Here is a 27,756-nt window from a genome sequence, read left to right as displayed (position 1 = left end):
CGGCCAGCTCCTGGCCATAGCATGAATGAGGCTGTTGTCTCCTTGGGCTGGGGATGAGTTCAAGCTGTAGGGACAGGGCAGGGCCTTGTCCTTAAACGATCCTTGATACCATACGCTGTGGGGTAGATTGAGAAGAGGACGACAGACTAAATAGAAATTGAGAGAGAAAAAAATCTAGGAAAGCCATTGAAGACCAGAAGAGTATTAGGTCACAAGGGATGAAAAGAAGGTGAAAAAGCTATGTGGTGGTCTTGTTTTCCATAGCATTAGGGACAATACCAGAAGCCCTTTGAGTGCTTTGTTGATCTCCATCACAGGGTCTTGGCAAGAGAAGGTTGAAAGGGGGAGCAAGGCACTGGAAGGATCTTTGCTAGCATCCCCAAAACTACTTGTAATCTGACTCCAGAAATGAGTCTTCAAGCTGCAAGAAAGCTCTGTAGCCTTTTTTTTTTATCCCCCTTTAAATAGTTTCGCACCTTTTTAAACCTGGCAGGGAGCGTTCTGGGAGCTGGGTCAAGAGGGCTGGCTCTGCCTTGGACCCTGCCCCGCAGTCTGTATTGTCATTAGACATCATCTTTTGCCAAACAGGTGGGAGAGCCATCCCACGGCTGGCCCCAAGGGGTACTGCCTGTTGAAGGTCTGCTTTGCCTGAATGCTGGTTGTACAAGGGAGCAGGCAAAAGGCAAGGGGTGCTGCAGCGTAGTGGGTTGACACACAGAGTCATGGGTCTCGGGTAGGACACAGTCCTCCTCGTGCAGCCTCATTACCCAGGTTAATTAGCCTTCCTGCTGTGCTCTGCTGCTTCCAGTTTCTGGCAGATGGTGTTGCACTGCACAGTGTAGATGTACCTGAGGTGTAGAAGTAGCCAGGGGGAAGTTTGCTTTGCCTTGAAGGGCCTTGGTACTTGTCACCGGTTTCCCGGTTCCTCCTCTTCAGTCCCCCAAGTCTAGGCATCAGCGTGCAACTGGGTGTGTGTGGGCTTTCCTCAAAGCCAAAGTTTTGGTGGCGCAGAGAGGAAGGAATACAGATGAAATCCTGGCCTATTTTCACAGGACTGCAAGTCAGTGGCAGCTGGGAAGTGATATGTTCCTCTCTAATTAATTATTTCCCTGGTAATAAAAGGCGATGTTTTACGTTTGGTCTCAGTAATCAATCATTTCTGAGGTATGACGTGCAGACAGACACGGAGAAGCAGCCGGTGTCCTCGGCTGCACGTGCATGTTGGCGTCTGGCTGAGCAGGAGCAGCTTCGTTCTGGGATGGGAAGCAGCCGAGATCTCTGGTTTCACTACAGGGCTGTTCCTCTCCCAAGGGCACCACAGGAGACTCTCACCACTCCTCAGAAACATCACAAAAAACACTGACCCTGAAAATATGGAGTAATCTGTGATTTCCAGAGTGCCTCCCTTGTCCTCTCCTTCTGGAGCTGTTTCCCTTGTTATTGACGTTAGCTCAGAGCAGTTGTGGGTTCACAGAGCCTCTCCATCAGTGTCCTTGGGTCCACTGCAAAGGCAGAAGCTTTCTCCTTCGTGCTTCTTTATGAGAGCTACAGTATGTGGCTCTTGATGGGGTTTCCCTCTCCCTTGGTCATTGTCTGTGGGCAGCATGGGGTGGCCTGTGGTACAGCACATCAAATAAACCCCTCTTCTGCGGCCCCTATGTCTGGGGACTGGGAAGAGGTGGTGTATGACTTTGCGTTCTCACTGTGTATTATTTGCGAGGGGGTTCCTCACTGTTGCTGGGGGCTAGTTTTTTGGGTGCTTTGAAGTAACAGATCAGCTTGAAGCATTCACAGTTGGATGAAGGCAAAATATGATTCTTTGTCTTTATGTGTATTAAGACCCATTTAATATAAATGTCAGTTAGCACTTTGGAGGTAAAGAACTATTTGCTAAGAGAGGGACAGTCTTAAGACTTGCCTGCAGAAATGCTCAGCACTGCCCACGTGCACAATTACTTTTTTTTTTTTAAATAAAGAAGGGGATATTTTGCTGGTTCCTCATCGAGCATGCCGACCTTTTGCTTTCCAGAGTCTAGTGGGCAGGGTTAGGCTGACATTGCTCCTCAGGGCCACCAGCACCTTTCAAATGCCAGTTGTGCCTGCTTCTGGCAGAGGAGCCCAGGAGCACCCATGCTCCTCTCCATACCACTATCTTACCTGTCCCTGCAAGGAATAGACTCAAGTTCCAGCTGCCAGCTCCTTCACAAGAGCTATTGCCTTGTGCTGTGGTTCGGTCACTATGAACTCAGGGCACACCAGGTGTTATGAGTGAACGGGAGAGGCTTTGCTTCATTGCTGCAATCCTTCCTCTGCTGCAACGTTTTCTTAATTTTTTTATGTGTTCATCCCAAAAACTGGTGATAAAAAGTTCATGGGCAAAGAGAATGATGAAAACCATAGTGTGGGGATGAGGTAAGAGAGAAAGGGTCGCCCCATCAAGGACGGTGCTGGCACTCTGAAGCAGTGGCAGCCATAGGATTAACCCTTTCTCTGATAACTCAATGGAAACTTTGCATAAACTACTGACACCAGTCCACCAGCCTCAGTATGAGCTCAGCCTAAGCACCACGACGTTAATTATTTCCCCCCCCCCCGAGATCTCTTGCTGGCTGCATTGAAACGTGTACGTGTCTGTGAAGCACCTGTGCACTTGAACGTGCCTGTGGTGCCATTTTCAGGGTCTGCCTGCTCTGCCTGTGTGAGCTGTGCCTCTCGGAGCATCTAAAGGGGTACATCAGAATAGATGGGCATCCACAGGGGGAGGGGAGGCACGTGAAAAGTATCCAGGCAATTGGGATGTCGGGAGACAGTGCCAGTTAGGAAAGGCAGTAGAGCAACTCTTCGTTTATTCTTCACGTTTGTAGAAATTCATGGCACTTTGCAGTGACTGACCTGAAGCTGCAGGGTCTGGGCAGGCTCTTACCTTGTGCAGGGTGAAACTGTGCACGTTTTAGTCCTGGGAATAGCCCCAAGGTAAAGATAAACAAATACTTTTCTCACGTGAGTATTTGTCCCTTAATCACAGACTAGGAGACTACTAAATGGCTAGTTTTGCCTGTTCTTGCTCCTTATCGATGTGCATCAATGAGACCTTGAGTCCTGCTTGCTCCCTCTTGCTCTGAGCCGGGGTCCTCCAGCAAACCTCTTGAGGAAACAGCTGAAAGGAAAGAGCAGAAGGAGGGTGCTGGGATCCCTCCAGCCAGGAGAGAGGTGTGTGTGAGTGAAGGAGAAGAGGAGACCTTCAGGCTGAGAGCACTTTGCATTTTAAGGCTTTTGAAAGATTCCACTAGGTCCTCTGGGATGGGGCCAAGTTGTTCAAAACTCCAGTGTGACCAGGTGGATGGTCTCCCCAAACACACTCGGTGCAAGTCTTCCAGGCAGCACTTATACATTGTAAAGAAGCAAGAAAAGGCAAATAGTTGACCTGGGGGCTTTGCTGTCCTGTCTACTCTTCTAACAGGCTGTGCCTTAAAAGCACAGGTTGAGTGTTTAATGTTCAATGAGGAGCTAACATGGCCTACAGTCATATACCATACAAGCACAGTATTCATTCATACACATAGAGAGATACAGATATCCAACTGCATGTTGTTCGTGCTGGCACTTCTGCCAAGGGGATATGGCACACGTAGGAATATATCAGTACTTCAGCCTTTTTTATACCAGTAGTTTCAAATTTCTATTTCAGCTAATGGAGAGAGAGAGAGAGAGTCAAAGAGGCTGATCAACAGGCAGGAAAAAAAGAAAATCTATAAAATCTTGCTTTGCAGTTCATCTGATAAAGGAAATAATATTTAGTGTGTAAACCTTATTTCTCATCAGGCTGATTTGCATTTGTATAATGAGCTCTGATTCTCCTGTCCCTCGCACTGTTATTTCCCCTGACATCACTTACCTCTGACATAAGCCAGTATAAGAAAGGTCAGAACAATGGTTTTCATCTGTAGCAAGAGAGGACATGTGTACCCTACCTATGCTAACAAGTCTGAACAACTGGACAACATATTTATAAATGTATTTATAAAGATAAAACTCTCCATTCATTGCACTATTGTCAAACCTAATAAGCTAAGACAATTGAAATCTGCCGGCATGGGAAAGCAGGGAGACCCAACAATGGGTCTCTGTCACAGTGACCTGCCCATGGATGGTGCTGCACTCACCAGGACTGAATTGCTGACCCTTTGCTTTGTGAGATGGTGCCCGGAGCTCCTTCTCAGCCTGCAGTCAAAAGAGGCTTCTCATGGGCTACCATGGGACACCCGAGTCTCTAAGCAGGGAGCAACAGTGCAACTGAATACTTAAAAGCTTAACAGCTTGAATCCTTTCACTGCTCATTGCCCGATGCACGTTATCCAGCATCTAATATGGCTGGATGGATGTGTTCTCTCCCAACACCTTGGTCATGGGCAAAGACACTGTGTAAGCTCTGGGTTAAAAGTCGGCTGAAGCTGGAAAGTCATGGGGAATAGGAGGGCTTCAGGGTGGGCCCCTATGAATGTTTCCACTGGCAGGAGTATGCTGTCTATCTTATGTGCATCACCTTCAATCCGGCGAAGGTTCACCTGAAAGGGAAGGTAGTCCCAGCTCAGACCTGGCTGTGGATGTTTGGAACAGGCCTGGAGTCTGCTTTGTGTGTTTCTTTGGGGTTAAGACCAACGGCTGAGTGCCACGATCTTCAGCCTCACGAGTTTGGGCTCAGACCCGGATCAGCCTTTCCAACAGCTCAGGAACTCACCAGCTTTGATGTCCCATATCAGACCACCTGCACTTACCCTACCTTTGGCCTGAGCTTTCAAGAAGAAAAATGTTCAACCAGGGACCGTGGTGTTTGGTTTTACATTGCGCTGCCAAACAAGAATATCCTGTCATTATATGGAGTCACTGCAGCCTCAAACAGCATCCCTAAAACCTTCCTCCTCTTCCAGTGCTCTCTGCTGCTCCTAGCATGTTAATGAGTAGCTACAGCCTCCCACAGCAGAACTTGCAGGATTGAGCAGCCTTGGCAGAGTAGCTGCAAAGGGCATTGTGTTTAATAAAAGGACTAAATTTTACGGTGGCCTTCCCTATTTCTTAAAGTGAGATTTGGTCTTTGGATGTTGAGTGCTGGGCCGATGTGTGTGGAAACTACAAATTGGCTCCCTGTGTCCCTCTGACAGTGAGCAGGCAGGCACTTTTCTCCTGCCCTGGGACAGTTGGGGCAGATTCCCTTGCAGATTCCTATTGTCCTGACTAAGGAGGCATGATTTGCAGCGGTGCTGGGTGCCTGCAGGTGCTGCCCGCCGCAGGGGCAGCCCCGGTGGCTCAGCACCACTGAGAATCAGGCCAGGGGGGGTCCCAGCAAGGGCAGGGGCAGGGGGAACGGGGCAGGGGGGAAAGAGGAGCAGCGATGCTTGCTGACGCTCAAACACAGGTCTTCCGATGGAGGGACCTGCTGCAGGGGAAGACCTCTCGGTCCCCACAAGTCAAACTGCACAGTCACAGTTAGTCATCGTCATCGTCATCATCATCATCATCATCATCGTCATCATCATCATCGTCATCATCGTCGTCATCATCATCGTCGTCGTCATCATCGTCATCATCCTCGGTATTTATCTTCCCAGAGAGCACGTCCTCTATCCAGTCCTCCAGCTCCTCTGCTGTGGGCAGGTCATCGTCATCTCTGATCTCCATCCAGATGCTGTCAGCCTGTGAGGACAGGGATTGGGGGATTAGCCACCCTCAGAGAATCAGGGAAGGGGTGGTGTTCGTTGCTATTGTGGGGGTAAGGGTTGGACCACGGGTGGGATGCAGGGGGCGTGGTGGCTTTAGCTCCCTCTCGGCCACAGCTTGTGGGCAGGCTCAGCCACAGTGTCTCGCTGCCCACGTGCTGGGATTATCACTTCCCCCTGAAGTGCTGTTGCTTCTGACTGGGGGGCACTGGGACGGGTCAGGAGGTTTACATGAGTGTGTTGTACTGTTTGCCCGAGGTTAGATGTGTGCACACTGCCTGTTCCTCTCCTGCACTGCTGACACTTGTGAGCAAGAGCATCATCCACCTGATGCATTGTCTTCACGCTGTTTGGCCAGCTCTGTAGACTCCAGGTCTACACAGAGACCATAAAGAGACCTATGCCAGCTCCCCCTGCATCGCCTCAGCTTAAAGGACATCACAGTGTTTCCCTCCTTCCTTCCAGAGCCCTTCTGGGACATCTTCCTTTGAGACTTTACACATTCCTGTCAGCACCCCTTCTTCCCAGTCTCTTTTACTATCACCTTTGCCTCAGAACAATGCTCGGGACTCTCCACGTGTGATAGTGGTTCTTCCTCTTGGAAGAGCCTTTCCTCAGATCATCTCAGCCATGCTCCAGCTGAAGAATGCTAGAAAACACTGATGACCTGGACTACACATGCTCCCTGCTCTTTCTCTCCAGCTGTCTGCATTACTTCCATAAACTGGAGGGGATGAGGGGGATTCAGTAAAAGGATGATGGCTAAAATGTGGTGAAAAGATGCTGTCTAAATTGTGGCTGTTAGCCAGGGTCAGGAAGCTTAGCTTAGACAATCTCTGAGGCCTGGAAATGAAAGGTATTCTCTCAGCTTTGCTATAGGTTCCTTGGGTAAATGCCTGGGTAAGCCCCTTTCCCTTCACTGTCTCCCTTCCATAAATTAGGATCAGCCTCCTATTTTGCAGAGGTGCTGTGAGGCTATCTCGTTCAGCGTTTGATGTTGCAGAAGCAAATGCTTGCCATATGTCAGAAGATAACTACCGGCTTTTGCCAATGTACCCAACTTCTTTCCTGTCTGTGGTACCTAATTCTCTTTGGTTTATGGCTTGCTAAAAAGCCAGACCCAATTTCTGCTCAAGGACAGCTGTTTCTCCCTTACAGTATTTTCCTCCCAGAACACCAAAAGTGTAATAAAAAAGAGCCCCGGAGAGGCATGCAGCTCTTGCTTCACGCACAGGATCTTGTCCCCAACCTCAGGACTGTTCATGCAGCAGAAAGTGACACCTTTAAATAATGGGAACAGGAGTGGGCCCGTTGCACCTAGAGAAGATACCGTGCAAATAGAGCAGCAATATTTTGCAGAGCGTCATGGCCCTGGTCCTGAGCCACTACGATGTGACGGGCCAGCGGGGGACACTGGGAGGTCTAGTGTTTGTACTGGCAGGTTTTTAGAGAAGTGATGGGGTCACAGGGGTTATGTCTACCGAAGCCAACAACAGTGTTTATTTTTACTCCATTGTGTAAGCCCCACTTTGTACCTGTGTGACTTGGCTGAATGCAGTGATGTAACACTGAAATAATGAAATGAGCTCAGTGTTTGTTTTAGATATCACCTGCCAACCTAGAAGTTTCTTAAATCTCTCTCTTGAGGAATAGAAAACAGACTTAAGAGGAATGAAATAAACCCAGAAAATACTATAATCAACAACCTGAAACATTTGCTATATCAAAGCTAGATAATGCATGAGTTTTTACAGGTCTCTGAGTGACTGCTGGATAATAAGGCATATGTTCCTGCCTAATACTGCTTTCTATATGATTCTTCTGACACTGACAATCCTATTACCATGAATTTCTATTGATAGCTGTTTAATGTAGCTTTGACATGACTTAAACATGGCCAACTGCAGTAAATGTAATGAAGGAAGATACGGCAGACTAGTAATAAGGGCAAAAGACTGGAAGACTTGGGCTCTATTTCTGGATTTTCTGTTCATTTTTCTCGTGATCTTAGGTGACAGATGCTATCTTGGCCTTCTTTCCTTTTGTCTCTCTCTTAACAATTCTGCTAACAAGCCTTAACCCTCTGGATCCTCACTCTCTAGGTGTCTGTCCCACAGTCTGGCAAATGCTGCCCTAGTACAGTTAAAGCATCGCTCACATCCAGCCAGCACCACATCTGCTCTATGACTCCCAAGCCAGCCTCTCATTCCCCTTAATGGGATGGGCAAGATAAAGGGTTTCCACTTTCTTCATAATACCATTGCTTTGCCTCTCCTACCACATCTCTCATCTTACGGTCTTGCAGCATTTGTTATAATAGGAGGCACAATCATCCAGCACACCCTTGCTGTCCCTCTTTTTCTGGAGAGTTACAGGAGAGAGGATGTGGGGGCCCGGAGCAAGGTCAGTGGTGTGGCCAGGACCAGCACCCAGCCCCAGACAGTTGTCCCAACTCTGAGTACCTCTCTGCTCTCTTCTATCATAACATCAGGTTCCCATAGAGCTGAAATTTCAAACACGAATTCAAGCGCTGAATTACAAATACTTCTGCAGTGGAGAGATTTCTGCTTCCAGAGATACTTACATATCCACACAGGTTCATTTTAAAGAGATTAAAACAGCCAGCACTTAAACATTGAAAATAAACTAAGGTAATAAGTGAGCCAGGTTGCAGCACGCTGCATTACATGCTCTAGTTGTCTGGGTTCTTATTGTCAGAAAGAGGAAAAATGTTTTCTTTCTGTAGTCATATCAGGGCTGTGATACACGGTACGTTGCACTCAGCAGCTCTCCCCAGATCTCTGCTGGTGGGGGTCAGCAGGTCCTTCTCCCACCTGCCTTAAAAGCTCACAGTGTTTGGGCAACCTGACAGCAGTCCCATGGCTTGCTAGCTTCGAGGCAACCATGGTGAAAACTGTAGTTGCTAGAAAGCTGGCCTGATAGCACGGTAGTGGATGCTGTGGGTTCCACCATCACTGTGGCCGTGCCGCAGCAACACCTCTGCAGGGCTGCCAGCTGTGAAAACCCTTCAGTGCCACTGGGCATGGGGTGAACATGTCCCCTCTTCCCACCAAATCCCTCTGACACTACCCACATGGCTGAGGAGGAGGAAGGCCTGGATGAACCCCAGTATACCCTCTTTGCCCCAGCAGCATCCCTCCATTAGCAGTTTATGCCGTACTCTTACTAAGGCTCTGTATTTATTTGTTTTTTTTCAAGCTGTGCAGTTTTTCCCTGACATGTGTTGGAGACTATCTTTCCCTCCTACACTCAAGCTGTGCCGTTCTGCTTCTGCTGCAAAAACACCCTTCTTTTTCTCCTCTTCACCTCCCCTAAGCACAGCTTGCTTTCCCCCCTACACACACGCTTTTCCTCCACAAACCCACCCAGGTTCAGTCAGCGCAAGGCACTGACAAGGGTGCATGTTGTGGGTTGGGCTGGGCATGTGAGACCTTGAAACCAAAACCAGGCAAAGCCCCGAAGCTCAGACCGCAGGGACTGGTCCTGACCTCAGCAGATGTGGTTTGTGTGTGACTCGGCAGCAGAAACATGCTCAGACCGAAGCCCTGAAGCCCAGTGTTGGAGGTGTTATCAACCCTGCTGCACGTGGGAATTGTGAAGCCTTTATACTTTTTCCTGGGGAAAAAGCCTGATCTACCTGCATTTAACAGCAGAAATGCCACTGATGCCAGAGGGCCTCAGATCCCACCTTTTCTAGCACCTTAATCTTAGGATTGCTGGATTTTCTGGGCATGTGCTACTCACGTCTGTGACATTCACCACCCCGATCTGTGGTTTGAACAGGTCAATCTTGAATGTCTTCTCCCAGTAAGTGATCAGCTGCAGGAGTGAGAAACAAAGCTCAGACAAAGGTGTTTATTTGAAATACCCCATTGCTTTAATTCATGCATCGGTGAGTGCACCGGAGAGCAGAGAGGCTCAACACAAGCTTGGGCTGCCACACATGGCCAATGAAAGGGCTGACTCTGGAAATGTTCCCAGGTCACCACCTTCATGGGAGACAGACACAAATGAGTAGCTCTCAGGGATCGACCATGGTCTGGTTTCATGTCCTTCCCTGTCCCAAATTCCCTGGGGCTATTCCTGTGCTCGTGCACACCCCACACCCCCACCACAATTCATGTATTAAACCAAGAAAGGCAAGGAGCCCCTGCCACTCACCAGAGGAAAGTCGTCGGGGTCAATCCAGACAATGCTCAGGTCAGGATTATCAGTGTTGTCCCTAGCAACCTGCTTCAGGATTTCCAGGAACTCAAAACCATCTGAAACGATACATGAACTGCTGCAAACACGCAGACAATTTTCGCTTGTGGGGTTTTCAACTTCCCTCACCCCGCTGTGCACACAGGAGTTGTTTATAGTTCTCATTAAAATGCTGTCTCCCAGATCTTTCTTCTGATAATAAGGCTTTTAATTTTGAGCATCCTCCCTGGGTACTGAAATTAGTTACACATGAATTAAGTCTTGTAATCCTTCCATGGAGTGGAACAATGTCACTATTTTCTTGTGGCAAGGGAAGAACTGAGCCCTGAGAGGCCAAAGCTTTTCAGCATGCTGAAGAAGCACCAACACCATGACTTTTCAGGACCTGTTGCCCACGGGTTTCCCACATGCCCATCACACACCCATCCCTCAGCACTTTCCCGGAGCCATGCAGCAAGATAGACAGAGTTAGGGAGCAAATCCTGGCAGTAGGGCAGTAGGGTGGAGTGGATGACTTTTTTTTTTTTTTTTTCCCATCCATCCATCCATCCATCCATCCATCCATCCATCTATCCATCCATCCATCCATCCATCCATTTAAATCCAGAATTTGCATCCTGGCTAGTACACCCAGAAGAATCCCAGCTCCCCATCCCAGACAGGGTGCTGGGCTCCACAATGCAACCATAGCACATGAAACTACGTTCTCTTGAGTGACAGAGAATCACACAAGGAAATGGTGGCCTCCTACCTGGGTCATCTTCTTCAGCAAAGGCCACGATGTGGATTCCCTCCATGTCGTCCTCCTGGAAACAACAAAGCTTTTACTAATGGGCCAGGAATGGAGGACAAAGTCTGGGTGGTTGCTGGAGACAAGGAGTGGTGGGGTGCCTTCAAACAAACACAATGATTGCAAAGGAAGGCTTGGCTGGAGCCCCACTGAGACACCAGAACTAGGACCTGAGGTGAGACTGAGTTGTGGAGGTATTAGGCACTGAAGCAGGTAGTTTGGGTAGCGTTGCTGAAACCCTTCAGCAAAAAATGAGGTGAGCATCATGATGGCAAAGGCAAGGAAGCTTCTGACGGTCTGGGGCAAAACTCTGCCTGCAGAGAATGTCAAGGGCTCTCTAGCATGGGAATATGGGCTCACCCTCCATGGCTGAGTCCATCTACCCTCATAAATTTGCAGCTGCCAGATGGTTTGAGGGGAAACAAATATCTGCCACCATGCTCAGCCCCTACACGTGCTCCTTCGGAGCCAGCAAAGGAGGTTTCCTCACAATATGAGAAGTGATGTGGCTCACTTGGGCCACTTTTGGGAGGTGGAGGGTCTCTGCTGTAGGTGAGGGTCTCTGTGAGCAATGACGGGAATTGCATGAAAGGCTCATTTCAGGACTCCAAGGATTGGAGGACAGAAATGACGTCCTGGTGGACTGCTTTTCTCCATGAGACACGTGAGTAATGGGTAATGATATTGGCAAAGGCCAATGGATCTGCCAGCCGGTTCATCATCCGTCTGCTATGAATGTCATCTCTGAATTATCCCACAGATCAGCTTCGCCTTCCTCACCCGCTGCCGGTCCTGGTTTCCATTTCAATTGGTTTTAATGCACGAAAAAATTCCCATCTAAATGCTAATTTCTTTTCCCTTCTGAGCCCAGAGGTGACAAAGCCACCATCAAAAACTGAAAGGAAAAAAAAACCCTGAAAGATTAAGTGGAAAACATTATCTTTAAAAACAATAGCGGATGCTGGGCCTTTGCTGGCATCTTCAGGGAATACGTTTTCACTGGGGCATTCTAGGAAGATTTACTTGGGATTCAGACCACTTACAGCTGGCAAAGTCTACACTGTTGCTTTTTCTCTGTATTTGCCAGCAGCATTGTCAGACAGCAAAATAATATATATATATATATATATATGCAATATATAATTTTATATATAGGTGTATAATATAGCTCTATTCTGACCTCCAAGGCAGCAAGCCAGACTGGAGTAACTCCAGTGAAGGCATCGAGGATGTTCTGAATTTGCAGTGAGATCAAAATCCAGCCTGTTGTCTCCTGTAGGTACAAGTCCCCTGTTTACAGCAGAGGCAAACTCTGTATTCCCAGGCTGCTGGTAAAGAAAACATCCAACTGCTGACAATCCACACTTTTCCTGAGGTTATTTAGAATATGTTCAGTATGAAAACAAAACCACTGCATGTGAAATTTTTGTCCCACTGAAGCCCCATGAAAAAACTTCAGGGGGCTTCAGTGGATGTAGGAAGCTATCTTCTGTACAGAATCCGTATTTCAAAACAAAATGAAAAGCTATCAGGCCTAAGTGCCTCATAACTCCTGGTTCAGTTTTATTACTTCTCGCCTTGTTGTATTAAAGACTCCCAAGGCTTTTGGTGCTTCTGAGTCCTGCAGCGTTTCATGTTACACCACCAAGCAAGGAGGCAACTGAATGCTGTTATAAATGTGCCGAGCTTTCTGGAGGAATGACTGCATCTTCCTTAGGGTCTGTAAAGCACCTGTTCAGCTTTGGTTTCAGCATTCAACTGACACTTGGAGGTCCCTACCTGGCTATTAACATCGTACTCATTCAAAGCAGAGATATAATTTGCTATACACGGTTTTCCCTTCATTTTCACCCTTCCCCTCTTCCCTGCCCTTGCAGACCAAGATCTGTGTCATCAATGCCAAAATGCTGGTTAGTTCGTCACAATTGCTGACTTCCAGCTTGTTCACACCGTGAGAAGTGCAACCAATGCACGATTTGCTCCGTAATCTATATAATTAACTGAGATACCCACCCTCGCTTGAATTTTGAACTGTACAATTGTACGTTTTGAATTGTACAACTGCTCTGGTACAATTTCTATGAGTCATCTGTTCAGTACGATCTCCGTAGCTCACCCAGCGAGCGGGCCACTGAAATCATCCCACCACCAGCAGTGACAGCCATTAGACGAGATGATAGTGTTCCTGTCACGGCTGCTACAGAGGCTCAACACCTGCCTGGCAAGCTTGGTTAGCTTTCCCTGTTCCCTCTGTGGAGCAAACGGGACCCAGTTCAGCCATCCACCCCTGTTGAGCAAAGCATTTGAGCACACTGTTTGAACCCAGGCACTGGGTATCATAACTGAGGCTTTCCTGTCTTCCCAGAGGAGGGAAAGCAGCTTTGTGAGGCAGGAAAGATAAAGTTTTGCCCAGCCAGCGGCTGGAGGTCTTGAGCAGCAGTTTCTTGTTGGAAGCTAGCAGGGGGTGCGAGGCTTCCCACCCGCACATGCTTACCCATGTCTCAAACATGTCCTCTGGGCGCAGCTTCCGCAAAGTGGCCCTGAAAGGAAGAGAGAAACACTCATTGAGGATGCGTCCAGCACTGTCACACATGATGATGATGGTGTCATGGAAAAGGTCACTGTGGCACGTTTGGTTGGTGTCTTGAGTCAGTGCTGTCGGCTGCCATGTTTTGAATGCAAGCATAGGGGCACAGTAAGTTGGCTTGTGCTTTTATTTATGGTGATAAAACCTGCCCTTTCCCCCACTGGAGTCATTGCAGCTGCTATTTTTGCTTGGGACAATGAGATGCCTCTCTGTGCTGGGATGTGCTGGTGAATTATACCCACACATGGCAGATTGTTCTGTCTGTGTTGAGAGCATGAGGTGACCCATTCACTTCTGTCTTGCAGTCCCTGTGACATTCCTAATGGGCTTTGTTCCCCTTTTCTTCTGGTTTTACCAAGCATAATTCCACCACAAAAATCCTTCCAAACTCTGCTGAAGCAAAAATGACAGAATAACCTCTGGGAAGAAAATTCAGATCCTAATAACCACTGGCAACAAAATGTGAACCGTAAGACTGGTCAAAGCAAATCTTTTTGACAGGTAGTTCATAAAGGACAATAAAAATGAATAGAAATCTTCTCAGCCACATCCATAGCAGGAAACCTGTCAGAGAGCCTGGCAGGCTGAGAGGTGACTGGGGTGCGAAAGGGGCACCCAAGGAACACAAGGCCATAGCAGACAAGCACAAGCAATGCTTTGCACCTCTGCTCGCTCTGGCATCATGCGTTCAGGGAGGCTCCACCTGTCTGACCAGCTCCAAGAGCTGTTGCAAAGAGACATGTCAGTCGATGAGGTCCTAGAACAGATTGGCAAAGGGAGTAGCAGCGTGTTGCCAGAACCAGGTGGCATCAGTAAAGATGTGTAACCTGGTTTGCCTTGCTACCAGAGCAGTGAAAACAAGGAGCATTTTTTAGAGGTTCCTAAAGGACCTGGGGAGTCACAGATCTGGAAGGGCAACTCCCTTATGGACACAGTGCTACCAGCAAAAGTAGAGTTAACAGACATTTGAAAGAATCTGACGTGACAGAACAAGAGATGCATGGCCTTTGAGAAGAAAGTCATGGTCACAGATCAGCTGGAGTTCCCAGAGCAAGTCAACAAGTAGGGGAAAGTATGATGGTCAGTGAGCTTCCTTCAGAGGACCATCGGACAAGGTCCCTTGCTAAGGGCTCTCAGATCAGAGGAGGGGTCTTCTTGTGGATTAATGCCGTTGGGAGATGAAGGGTGGAGGTAAATGGTCAGGTTTTGCTACAGAGGGAATTAACCAATTAAGATTCATAGCATATGCTTTGGTGTGAACATATGCATAACATTTTCTCACATAATCTGAAAAAGATGGGAAATAGGAATATGGCAGTGTTTGCTTATCAAATCCAATTCTTTGACAACCAACACAGGCCTGACTATGAGGAGATATGGAGCGATCTCCTGAGACTTGAGTGTCTGCATGATAGGTAGAAAACCAACTCTGATTATACAGGTGCAACAGTGGATTCTAAATGATTTATAATTAATTATTATCTCTCAGGAAAGGGGCCCAGATATCACAAATGGAGAAAGCATCAGCTCCAGAGGCAAAAGGCAAAAAGAAGGTTCCAAACAGTAGGGAAATGACTAAAGAGTAAAACGCATCATACCATTATGGCAGCGGACAGCTACACTATGCACCTCCACAGTGAATGTATGTGTGGTTCTGGTCATCCTATCACACAAATTGTATGGAATGACTGAAAAAGGGACATGGAAACATGGCAGTGGTGAATGAAGGTATGGAATGACCTCTGTTTGGTGGAGATTAAACAGGTAAGAGTGTATCTTGTAAAAGAGGTAACTGAAGAGGGATTTGGCAGCGGGTCTAAAAAATCAGGAATAGTAAAAGAAAAAAGTGCAACAGGTAATGTCTAGTCATTGTTCCTCTATAAGAGCTAGCAGTCACACAGCAAAATTATTAAGTAGCATGTACAAACTGAACAAACACAAATGCTTTTGTGATGCAATGCACAATTCAGCTGCTGAACTCATTACAGCTGAATGTGTTCAGCATCAAAATAGAAGCGAGGCAAATGACTGTAGAAATTGAAGAAATAGCCACTAAGCATAAGATCAGGGATATATTTTTTGACCCAGCTAGTCTCCTCATTGCTGATTGTCAGAAACCGGAGATCATATCAGCTGAATGAATATTATGGATTTACGTGTACTTGCACCTGGCTTTCAAGAGACTTTCCCATGCCGTTCTCTGGGGGAAGCTCTTGGAGAAAGGAAACTCAGTGGGAAGGGTTTGATCACACCCACGTGTACTGATTGCTTCGGAGTTACTCAAGATTTGTTGTGGTTACTTCCCTATGCTGGAGGGAGTGGAGTAAGCGTGGCTTATATGAGTAAGAGGGAGCAGAATTCAGCCCCCTACTTTGCTACAACTAGGGGGTGGAGGGGTGGGCGATGTCCAGCCCCAGCATTCTGCATGCAAAACAGACCTAAACCCAGAGGCCTCTTGCTGCAGGCAGAGAAACTACCATTTAATTTGTATCTGTGCAACTGAAAGCGAAATCTGGGCTGAGCCATTGAAGTCAGGGCGCCTCGCCACCATCCTGAGCCTGACACCCATCTGCCATGCAGCCTCGGACGAGTCACCCCACCCTTCTGGATTCCTCACCAGCCTGGGAGAGGATGAACTTTCCCACCACCGTATGCAGCTGCCCAGGGAAACGTCAGCCGTGAGGCTGCATACGGATTCCTCCTGGGCTCTGGCTTCAGCTGTCTTGAGGCTGCAATGACAGCTCACCAAATCAGAATTTCTGTGCAGGGGCAGAGGAAGAGGTGATGAAACCCACCTGGGTACAGCAGCAGGGAACCCTTTTTGAAAGGTCTTTTTAAAGTGTGCCAAAGAGCCTGGGTACTGCTGAGCATTGGCAGCTTTCCCCAGTGATGTGATGGGGATCCTTCTGGGGGATGGAGAAGTGGCAGTGGGGCTTTGCACCTCAGCGGAGGGATAGCTCATGCCTGCAGGCTGGGGTGAGGTAAGAAAGTCTGCTGTGTGAGGGGGAGGAGGTGGGTGGTCCTCTACACCTTCCTGCAGGGGAGAAGATCCTGCCGAGTTGTCCACAGGGAACCAGCACCTGGCAGCTGCTGAGGTCACTTTGTGTTTCTCTACAGGCGTGATCATCTCTGTGTCTGACTAATTCCACTTCCAGCCTTTGGCTTTAGGTCCTTTACAAGGCAGGAAGAAGCACTTCTGCTCTGAGAGACTCAGCATCAACTGTGGGGACATATCACTGTCATCTCAGGTTATTTTTCCCTGCCATGGCAGCACTGTGGCAGGTTTGGGATTTCAGACCTCCCGTTCCATGAGTCTCCTTTTAATTCCCTTCTGAGCCTTGGCACTTGCAAAATACATGGCCCACCCCCTTGCTCCTACCAAGCACCACATAGCATCTCGAAATATGTAAGACCTGGGGGCTTTCCACCACAATTTGGTGGTGGTGGAGAGCTTGCCTTATTAGGCTAGCATTTAGCTGACTGTGTTTAATCAGCCTTCTGATGCTGCTGCTTGACTGAAAGAGCTTGGGGAAAAAAAAAAAAAATGGGCAGGACTGAGGTCATGAAGTCCAGGAGGTCAGCAAAAGTGACCTGTGGATACATGGGAGATAGAGGACCCCTTCATATTTCAGAAAAAACAGAGATCTGTTTCCAAGTCTGGTGACTGACAGATTCCAGAAATGATCTCCCATCTCTAAACCCTCTGTATGTGTGAACACAAACCTCCAGCTCAGCCCAGTTTGGGGTCCCCTAACCATACTGATGGCTCTGCTTTTCTTGAACTCTTTTCTAGTCCCTTGAATGTCTTCTGGGAAATGCTGTTGCAGGAGCAGCAGATAGTCTGTGTGACTATCCTGAGCTGTATTTTTAAGGGTGTAAAAATACAGCGCCTGTTTTTAAGGGTGTAAAAATGCACACCTCATAGGTAGCTGTGCCCTTGTATTTAAAAGGGGATCAGCGTTTCCAGTCATTTCCAGACTGTTGATAGCTGAGTCCCTAAACAAATGTGCAATAAACCTGATCACAAAAAGCATGGGGCATCCACAGCTACTGCTGAGTTGACTGAACACTGTAGCTGCTCAGCACCTTTGCCACATGAGGCCCAACACAGCCATAACAGCAGTGGCTTCCTCTCTGTTCCTGTGGTCATCAGGACCCTCTTAGTCCATCATGGTTCCTCGGAGCTTGGTCTGAGCTCAGAGCCTGCCTACAGACATACCTGACATGCACATGTCCTATGAGGAGCAGCTGAGGGAACTGGGGGGGTTTAGTCTGGAGAAGAGGAGGCTGAGGGGAGACCTCATGGCCCTCTACAGCTCCCTGAAAGGAGGGTGCAGAGAGGGGGGGTGAGTCCCTTGAGCCAAGTAATAAGCGATAGGACAAGAGGGAATGGCCTCAAGCTGTGCCAGGGCAGGGTCAGACTGGCTCTTAAGAAGTATTTCTTTGCAGAAGGAGTTGCTGGGGCATTGGAATGGGCTGCCCAGGGCAGGGGTGGAGTCCCCATCCCTGGAGGGGTTGAAGAGTGGGGCTGACCCAGTGCTGAGGGATCTAGTGGAGCTGAGAACAGTCAGTGTGAGGTTAATGGTTGGACTGGAGGATCTTCAAGGTCCTTTCCAACCGAGATGATTCTGTGATTCTGTGACATGAGGAGAGGGATACACCCTTCAGTGAAGCTGTTTCAGGGAAGGAGGGAACTGGACAGAATTTGGATTTGGCTTGAGAGGCCTTGGAGAAGATCATCTTCTAAATTAAAAGCATGGGCAAGTAGGGCACTGTTTCTGGTCTCCACTGCCTACAAGCCTCCCTGCTCTTTGAGGGAGGATTGACCAGGCAGGAGGAGGAGGGAAGCTGTGTCATCACAGCCCCGTGGTGGTGGGCTCTGATTGCAGCACAGATACTTGCACCTCTAGAAGTAGGAAAAGACCAGCCACAATCTCAAACCTGGGCCAGCAAATTGCCAAAAGATGGTCGTCATCCTGATTTTTTCTGAGAGGGATGCCCTGGAAGGGTAAGCCTGTGATGACAGACACCTTTAACAGCTTCCCATGTCCAGGAGTGTCCTGTATGCTACATACCTTTTGTGCTCCTTCACAAATTCAACCAGCTCCTCTTCTGTGTAAGGTTTATCGGGGATGTGAACAGGCTCATCCATAAATGGCTCATAGAAGTCCACCTCGTTCATTTTCAGACCCAGCTTCTTGGCAACCTGTCGCAGTGAAGATAGTCAGAGGTGAGGGAACCTGACGTGACTCTTTGCCTACCCCGAGTCTCTCCTGGTAGCAGAGCTGAGGTCAAGGTGCTTGTTCTCTCTCAGAGCATGCACTCTTAGGGGTGGCCAACAAAATATGAATGGATCTTTCCTCAGTTAAAAAAAACCCACCGATGCTCTCTACACTACTGGCCTCAAGCACTGGGACAGAGCAAGGCCAGTGTCAAGGTCCCACAAACATAACAGGGCTGGTTTCCAAACCCAGATCAGGACCTACCTCCACGCTGCAGAAATGGACTTTTATCTTGTGACAGGGCCAAATCCAAATGCAGACACCACAAATTACATGAACACTGAAAATGAGAAGCTGGAGCCAGATATTAAATCTGGGAACATCCTGAGCTTCTGGAAAACAGGTGGTGGAGTCTGTGAGCTTCCACTGAGGTCCATGGATGCTTACCCCTTTGTCAAAAGTGGCAAAGAACTTAATGTATGGCTGGAAGTGTTCAGCAGCTTCTTCAAATGCCTTGTAATCTGGAAGGAGAAAAGAAGGATGAAGAAAAGATTTCACAGACAGCTGGCCATGCTCTGATCAGCACAGAAGGCACCAGGAAGGAACAAATATAAATTACTGTGAAATACATCAGATGATGGCACTATACTTCTTCCACCCTTTCAGGGTTCACAAACAAGGACCATTTCATGCAAAGTGAACAGGACACTGGTTGTGCAGCCCCACAGTGATCAGGAAAACTACAGATCCCAGCACACCACACCAAACTGGGCTGGAATCAGCAGCCCTGGGAAGCAGGCCCAGGGGTTAAAACTCTAGTCTGTTGATAAGGGTGTTTGCAGCTGCCCCCTTGCACAAGCAGTATTTCAGCCTGGGAAATACAGGGAGTTGTTCCAGCGTTAATGATTGCTGTCATTCCCTAAACAGTCACCAAGCGTGATTAGGCACCCCCTACTGCTGCAGGAGGAGGGGCAGGAGCAAGGTATGGTTTTACTGTTACTGGTATGAGGTCCTCAACTGGGATCAGGAAGGATGCTCTCGGCCTGGCGGCAGCTCTTTACAACAGGTATTTCCCACCTTTCTTCAAAATACTTATTACTGAACAGCATTAGGGGCACAGCCCTGCCTGAGCTGCCCTGCAGCCCGTTTTGAGCAGGTGAGGAAAAGAAGGGAGAGGTGGATGGGCTGTTGCCGTGCAGCAGACCTGGTGATACGTTGCTCGTTCAGGTAAGAATACTTGTCTTTTTGCTAAAGCCCTACAAGCATGGGGTGCAGACTGCCAGCACCGCCCAGAGAACAGGGGGAGTGCTCGAGGCTGGCAGAGGAGACTGCCAGGGAGAGTCTCAGGCGAGGGGGTCTCAACCCTTGTGAAAGCTGATGGTTTTGCCTGGAAAGGTCCCTGAGTTGCACATCCCTCAGAGCATGAGACCAGCTTTATCTTGGTCTTGGGGTTCAGCCAGGAGAACCAGGTCAGTGCCTTTGCCAGGCTGCTTATTGCTGTGTTTGCCAAGTTAGTATTTTATGTGTGCCCCCCTCTTTCCCTTTGCCTTCCTCCCTCTTTCTTTGACCTTTTGGGCTCACTGCTCATAAGAGGGGAAGCTTTCCTCCTTTTAGGTGCTCACTCAGTGTAACTGTAACCTCAGCTGCCTTCGGGTGAGGTAGATTTACTTTGCTTCAGGAGCCCCTGGATTATCACCCCTTTCTTTTGCCAGCAGACACTTTGTAGAAGGGTCACTGCTGGTGGTGTAGGAATGGGCTCATGTGTAGTAACAGCAGAAACTTGCCTGCAACCCCACCTCATTCTCCAGTAACTTTGGCACTGTCACAGCCTGCCATATACCCCTAAACACCCTTAATATTCATGCAGAAGAACCTGTGCCCGGCCCCCAGAGTCCCCAGCCAGGCTCCAAGCCCCGTGAGGAACATATTAATCTTACGTTCAGAGTCTTCTCCTTTGAAGTAGCCGATGAGTTTGATTTCCTCGTCGATTTGGTCAAAGGCCTGAAGCTCCAGCTTGTTGTTTATGATCTCCACAGGGTCTTCTAGCAGCTGCCATGACAAATGTATTTGATAACGCAATGATTTGCAGCACCAACCTATGCCCGGCAGAGTGTGTCACTAGCAGCCTAAGTGGGGAGAAAGAGGTCACCCAATTTCTCTGCTGCTGGAAACCCTACTTAGTGCTCTTAATGTGAGGAACTGAGAGATGCAGGTCACCTTCAGAGGGAGCTGTTCACTGCATAGGTTGAAGCATCAAGAGGGAAGTGGAGAGAGCTCTGGCTAACCCAAATGGATGCTGAGGGATCAATCTACTGTGATGAGAGGTAAGGGGTGGCAATTGCAGCTGGTGTTGGCAAGGCTGAGAAGAAAACAGAGCAATTGAACGGGACAGGTTTTGGGACTGTGAGCTTCTGTGAATGATGGATATATTTGTTTTCAAGAGTCATTTGCTGGGAGAGGCCATCGCAAAGAACTTGCTTTTGGAAAACATTAAGCCCGGCACACTAGAGGGTGGCAAAGCAGAGTTTTGGAGCAGTAGAAAGTCTGGATGTGAATTTTCCTGGCTGATCCCCCTATGCAGAATGGGTTAAACCCATGCTTTGGCTATGGCAGACACCTCACAGTATTGATAAGGAAGTTGGAAGACCTATCTGCTGCTTCAGCCTTTTTTTCTGTTTTCTTAACTAGCCACTGCTGGTGAAAAGATTCAGACTGGTTATTTTTACCCAGAAACATTGGTGTAAATCAGGTGTGGTTTCACTAGGGAAAAATAATGCAGGCAGACCATTGTACAGCCTACAGAGGAGTAGAGAACCTCTGGGTTTGCTTTCCTTTGAGATCAGGCTGCTGAGGTACCACAGATATGTTTGGTTTTATTTCCCTGCTTTGCTGGGTATTTTCCCTCCTGAGTGGAAAACACACGAACAGAAATCCTTGCTCTCTTTGTTCGCAGAACATGATTTTTCAGAGGCACACCACAAAGCACAGCAAGCAAAACCTCACAAAGCACCTTACACCACACCCCTTGCGAGGGATGCTCCAGCATCTGTGCCTCTGCTGTGTCCGCAGCAGCATGGGCAGCTCGCTGCTGCCACAGTGGCCTGAGCCACTGGAACCAGGGATCCCACTGCTGCCAGGGTCAAGCAAAGTCCTGCCCTCTTGGTGGCCCTCTTGCATGGGACAGATGCCTGTTTCTGTCCCTGAAGCCACTCGTGTGCTTTGGCGTTCCTGATGCACGCAACCACACAGACATGGCCATAGGCAAGCTAAGGTCCGAGGGAGCTGTTCCTCTTCCCTGGCCATGCTTCTCCCCACCAGTACTCCTGCCCTGCAGCTGACCCTTTAGGCAACCTGCCACTCTGGGAAACAAACCCTGCCAGCTCTGCTGCTCGCCTTACCTCCCTTATCTGCATTATTGCATGGCTGCTCATAAAGGGAGCCTCATTTCAAAGGAAAGCCAAGCTGCTGCAAAATGTTTTCACTATAAAGCAAAGACCATTTTTTGGGGGGGCTGTTGCCTCTCCTAGGGTTAAAATGTAAAGAGAAGTGAGACACATCAACAAGGGAGTCAGCATCTCTTTTGGATTTAGGCACAAAGGTGAGTAGGTAGTTGTGCCTATATACAACATGACCCCAGAGCACTAAGTCCTAGGGCCTTGATCTTCTCTAACTCATGGCAGCGCAATTTGGTAAGTTCACTGAAGAGGCGGTAGTACACTACATTATTTGTGCAGTTCTATCTAGAAACGGGGAAATAGTTTGCAGTGTGTACCTTTTTCAATGATTCAAGCTCATTTTAGTTGTTTTATGAGAATACTACTTCTTGGATGTATTTTTTTAATAACTTTTTTTAAAAACAAAAACAAAAACAAGAGAGTGATTGGTTTTGTAAATGGCAAAGTGTTTGCACACCATCTTGCTAACTGAGATGGGTGACTAGCAGTTAGTTATGTGGGACCGTTGCTTGCTTCCAATCAAATACTCCATAAACGGGAAAAAGAGCAGAACATCTTTAAACTATAAATGATTGATGGCATTATAAGGCTACCAGCTTTCCTAGGAACTCACGGTCAGATAAGTATTTGGGAAGCTGGCAAATGTCATCTCTACCAGCAAACAGGGATGGAATTTCAAATAAAGATAAACCTGTGGTTTTTAGCAAAGTGAGTATTTTCAAGGTCTTCTCGGAGATGCTTTATCTATCTCTGAGCTTATCTGTGCTTACATCCAAGAGGAATTCCACCAAGACATCTGTGGACAGTTCCCCATCAAATTCAATCAACCGCTCCTCCTTAAAGACATAGAGACTTCCCTCTTCAACCAAGCCTGAAAGGAGACAGGAAACAATGTGGTCAACACATCACTAAAAGCTTTTTTACTACAGAGTATCTTGCTTATTAATCTAGCAATGCCTCCTGGGAAAACACAATTGCCAACTCTCTGTTTTCTAACTCTGTCCAGTTAGAAACAATCTTGTGACTGATGTTTCACAGCACGAGGGAGAGACCTCAGCCAAAATTTGTGCTAGCTTCTTCCCAAATGTTGAACTTTTCATCCAGGTCAGAGTTTAGCCTCAGCTGGAAAAATTCTGTACCAGGAACTTGTTTTAGCTTGGCTATCTATCTTGCTGTAAATAATACTGGACTCTAACTGACATCCTAAATTTTGACAACCTGTCACAAGATGGAAAATACGTTTTGATGCGGGTTGTGCTCTTTGCCTGGAAAGGGTTGAACTATGTGAGTATAAACAGTGACCTGAAAGTCAAAGCAAGATTCAGCCTCTCTGACCCTTGGCAAAAGGGTTAGAAATCTATGGTAGAGATGCTGCAGATGGCAGGCTGGCAGATTTGAATGGTATATCACTGGACTGAGTACTGAGTGCCATAGAATCTCTGTGGAGGCTCCAAAATCAGTAGCACTGAGCTCCTGCAATGCATGATGGTAGGGTACCACAGGCCGGTATTTTGTTTGTTTTTGGAGAAGCAGAAGCTCTCAGCTTTAGGTTAGCTTCCACCAACACATACAGCCTCTAATTTAGGAAAGAAAATTACAGTCTGGTATAGAGTCTGGTATACTTAAACAGTCTCTGACCTTAAGCCTAGTGGTATATTTTTGTGCTGTTGTATTTATGGGCCATATTGCTTTGTGGGCTAAAATATGGAAGGATTGCCAGCCCCCGGAAGGCAGCTGTTTCCAGGGGTGAATGCTTTCACCTTTACAGCAGGTTTCCTCTTCTGCTCTGGGGAGAAGACAGAAGGGTTGGCACCTGGTTGCCAAACCACTGCAAGGCTGCGGCTCCCCCATTAGTGGCCAGGGGTCACCCTGCCATGGAGCTGGTGACATTTGGGGGCCTATGTGATTGCCCTGTAGGTTTTGGTTCTGTGCTGCTGTGCCAGTCCTGTCTCTGTCTAGGAAGAACTTGGAGTGACCCCATGGCACCTAGTTACAGTTTCTGCCCAGCAAGCTGTGAGCTTCTACCCTGTCATCACTGTGGAGTGAATTTGCTTTATTTTTCACTTGGTTTGGTTTTGTTTTGACACTCTCAGCTAGGAAGATTTTTGCTGGAAGGATGTCAGCTCATCTCACCCATCCTTGCCCCCCCATCCCCAGTTGATCCTGCCCATGTTGGGGTGGGCAGGTGGTCAGTGTGCAACTGCCACCATCACCTTCCCCATCCTGATGACAAGGATTTGGCTGTCCTCAGTGGTGCTGGCTGTTGGGCATCACTCCCACACTCTCTCCAAGATATTCCAGAGATATCAGACATGGGACTCACCTAACTTTTTGGCAAGTTTGGCGTCCTTCTTGGAGTCAACCATCCCAAAGCCAATGCTCCTGGGCTCTAGGACCTGAGCTGCCAGCTGTGGGAGGAACCAGAGAGCCTAATGTTAGTGACATTAACACCACAGGGTAGCTAAAGGGCATCCTGCCCTGCTAGTGTGGCACGACAGACACAAGTGACCCATATTCTGCTTTTGGACAGTACCAACGGGTGGGATGCATCACATGCTGCCTCCCTGCTGAGATAACGCTGCCTGGAGGTCACAAGGGTTGGGTTTCTTCCCACTGTGTCGAAGCACCAAGTTTGCTGGTGATACCACGTGTTGTTAACTGCTGTTTGACACTCAGGCATCGGGAGAGGGCTCCTGACCGCATCGGGGACACCAAAGCAGTAGGCATGGCTGGGAGAAAGTGCCACTGACACAAAATCTGTCTCCTCTGTTGCACTTCGGTGGCCTCCTGTGGGGGAGCATGACATGTGGGCACCATGGACATCTTAACTCTCAAAGTGCTTGGTGCCAGGCAGCAGTGACTGCAAACTGGAGGGGACGCAGGGCACCGCAGCATCATGTTTTTTTCATACATGTCATGGGGTGGCCAAAGCAGGCTCCAAGCAAAATAAAGCAGAGGGACTCCTGGCTTTGCAAAAGCGGTCCCTTCTCCTGTGAAATGCTTTGTCATATCTCCTGTCTGGGCTGCAGTCAACTGGCAGTTCCTCGTCCCTTCTTTTTCCTAAACAAACAAGTCTAATCCCAGCCACACTCACGTTTGCTTCCCCATAGCTTTGGAAAACCACTGATTCCTGTTCCCACCATTTTTGACGAAGGGGCCTCTTGAAGAGATCAAGTTCCTGCCTGTTTTGTGAAAATAGATATGTGATGAAAGGAGAGACGTTCTGCAAGAGCCCCGTGGTGGGACTGGCCCCAGGTGAGACCCTGTGAATTCCAGATGGGCTCCGCAGTGATGCAGTGACCCCGGGAAATGAGCCCCATTACCACCAGATAGATGACTGACTTAGCCCCACCATAAGCACGCCAGAGACCCTAAAAGGCAGGAATGAAGCTCTGAGACCACTAAGGAGCTGTAAGAGCCCTCTCCTCCTCCCTCTCCCTCTCTGCTCCACAAATGCCTCTGATGCTGATGGTCTTCTCTCTGTCCCCTGTCCCAACCCTGCCAGATGGTGGGGGGGCGATGGGGACAAGGGGCAGGGGGCCTCCGGGACAGGAATGTCCCTACTAGGGCACAGCTGCCTGTGCTTGGCAGTGGGAGGCTGGAGGGGGGCAGAAGAAAAGCCGTGGCCAGAGAGATGGCAGGCTGATTTATGAGGAACACCCTCACCCAGGACCCATTTTTGCACCCTCCCCCAGCCTCAAAGCCTGTTTGAATGTCACCCAGCAGCCCTGCCCCCACGGCTGCATGGCCCCTTGGCTCCCCTGTTATAAATAGCCTTTGCCTGCACCCGGCCGCTGCGAGAGCAAGCAGTGATTAAAGGCACTGGGGAGCAAAAACCATGAGGCAGTCCCCATGCCTGTGCTCCCGGGGTGTTATGTGGCCATCCAGACCCCCATGATGGCAGTGCCCCGCCCTTCACCAAAATCCTGGGGGACAACAGTGGGCACCTTGGTGAGCAGGGCTCAGAGACCTTGCTTGGGCCAAGCAGAACGATGGAGAATGTGGCTGTCTTCTCCGTTCCACCAAATACATGTCCCCAGGCCTGTCACAAAGCTCTCCAGAAGGACCACCAACCACCACAGCATCACTGCAACCATGATCCCCCTGCAGATGCCTGGCCTGTTGTCTTTAGGGGGAAATGCCACCACGTAAGGCAAAAGGGGTGCTCATTTTATGAAGGAAACAGGCAGTCTCGCTGCTCTCTCCTTGTACTCTGCCAGCACTTTGAAATAAAGGTGAAGCTGCATGTTCAGGGCTTGTGCTTACAATGGATACTGCCTGAACAGAGCAGAGCACTGGTCCGTGTTTGCACATCCATTGATAAGGCATTTGAACACTGGTCTGACCAGTTTGGCATCCCATCTCCTGGCTCAGGCTGTGGCCATCCACATTAGAGCACGTGAGAGCAGCTGGTACCCAATAATGCAGGGAGAGATGGACACCTCTTGTGAGCTCCCTAGATATCTGTAAGTGGGTAGAGATGAGAAGCAGCTGTTTTCTGTCCCCATTATGGGGATCTGCCTTTACTGGACAAAGGGATGGAGCCTGTAGGCTCATCAGCTTTTGGGGACATTCTCAGCATGTCCCCACTTGTTGGTAGTTGTGTAGACCAGCCAGAGGTTCCTCAAAGTCAATGCTTGAGGCTCTGGCTGCACTGTGTCCAGAGGTAAAACACAGAAAGCCCGAGGGAAGAAGACATTTCAGTCATGTCCAGTCCATGCTTGACCTAGCTACTTACAGCTATGTTAGCCATGTGCCAGACAAAGTCAAGGCAGTTTAAGCCCAATAGTTCTTGACTCCTGCACACAGGAGATGGTTAGGGCTTCTTGGGGGTGTTTGAATGAGCTCAGAAATGTGCATAAAAGCTACAACACCTACTACAGACAAATGGTTGGGCGTGAGCAGGGATGTTTGCAAAAGAGGCATTGATCAGGAGTAATGTATGTCAGCATGCAGCATACTCAAGGTAGCTCTTCAGAGGGGTGTGGGTGCAGCTGTGTAGCTGTGAGCATGGGAGCTTGCTGGGAAAGAGTAAACATATCAAGAAAATGTGGGTGATGGGATGAAAGCCTCTTTGTGAGAGACTGTGGGAGTGTCCACTTCATTAGGGCTTGGGAGGCAAAAAAGTCACAGTAATGCTGGAGGTGTGCCTGCTGGTGTGTGACCGTGTCTAGAGAGACTATCTCTGGGAAGTGTATGTACTGTGGGTACGAGTGTTGGGAGGTGTTCCTCTGAAAAGGCTCATCCCAAGAGCTGTGCAACAGCGTGTGTATATTGGAGAAGGCATGTGTACTGCGGGGACGGAGCTGGGAGCTAAGCGGGCAGCCTGCCGCCTTCGCTGGGACTTCCATGCTAATGAGATAATGAGGTGAGCGGTACAGCCTGTGCCCATCCGCTGAGCACTGGGCTCTTGCACCAGGGAAATCTTCATGCAACATGAGAGGCCCAGGACCTGTTTCCATCGTGGCAGGGTCTGGAGGCAGGAGACCTTTGCAGGGTGTCAGTACCTATGGTGGCTTTTTCAGGAGTAGGCGTAGCTCCTGCCCTTGCTTTCCCTGTTTTTCCCTGCAGCAGGTGGGTCTGACCAGTGCTTAGGTGAGGATGTATTCCCACAGCTACATTTGAACCCCATAAGGCAGCAAAATATAGAGTATGTCAGAGGCACGGCAGCTTGGCTGGTTTCCCCCTGCTCATTACAGTATCATGCATTTATATATCCCCTTACAGTATTCTCTGATTCCATAATGCTAGTGGGATTTGAATG

General features: G+C 48.6%; 1 protein-coding gene and 1 long non-coding RNA gene across 3 annotated transcripts in view; one reads left to right on the top strand and one right to left on the bottom strand.

Moving 5' to 3' along the window:
- Positions 1–3,466: 3,466 nt before the first annotated feature.
- Positions 3,467–27,756, bottom strand: part of CASQ2 (calsequestrin 2) — a 35,784-nt gene continuing 11,494 nt past the window's right edge. The window contains exons 2-11 of the mRNA XM_074897249.1: positions 24,316–24,400; positions 22,763–22,863; positions 20,475–20,586; positions 18,985–19,058; positions 18,391–18,521; positions 13,223–13,268; positions 10,690–10,744; positions 9,897–9,997; positions 9,480–9,554; positions 3,467–5,691 (exon numbers count right to left, since the gene is read on the bottom strand). Coding sequence (XP_074753350.1) covers positions 5,485–5,691; positions 9,480–9,554; positions 9,897–9,997; positions 10,690–10,744; positions 13,223–13,268; positions 18,391–18,521; positions 18,985–19,058; positions 20,475–20,586; positions 22,763–22,863; positions 24,316–24,400 — 987 coding nt within the window. The 3' untranslated portion in view covers positions 3,467–5,484. The remainder of the gene's footprint in view (positions 5,692–9,479; positions 9,555–9,896; positions 9,998–10,689; positions 10,745–13,222; positions 13,269–18,390; positions 18,522–18,984; positions 19,059–20,474; positions 20,587–22,762; positions 22,864–24,315; positions 24,401–27,756) is intronic.
- LOC141956504 (uncharacterized) overlaps positions 19,482–27,756 on the top strand; it is a 51,302-nt gene continuing 43,027 nt past the window's right edge. The window contains exon 1 of one of the 2 annotated variants that reach the window (XR_012632922.1): positions 19,482–19,603. This is a non-coding gene — a long non-coding RNA (uncharacterized LOC141956504). Of the gene's footprint in view, positions 19,604–27,160; positions 27,361–27,756 lie in introns of those variants that run through there. The other variant, XR_012632923.1, reaches the window with a different exon arrangement.

This window comes from Athene noctua, chromosome 1 (assembly GCF_965140245.1).
Source record: "Athene noctua chromosome 1, bAthNoc1.hap1.1, whole genome shotgun sequence".
NCBI lineage: Eukaryota > Metazoa > Chordata > Aves > Strigiformes > Strigidae > Athene > Athene noctua.
This window is presented reverse-complemented; position numbering and strand designations above follow the sequence as displayed.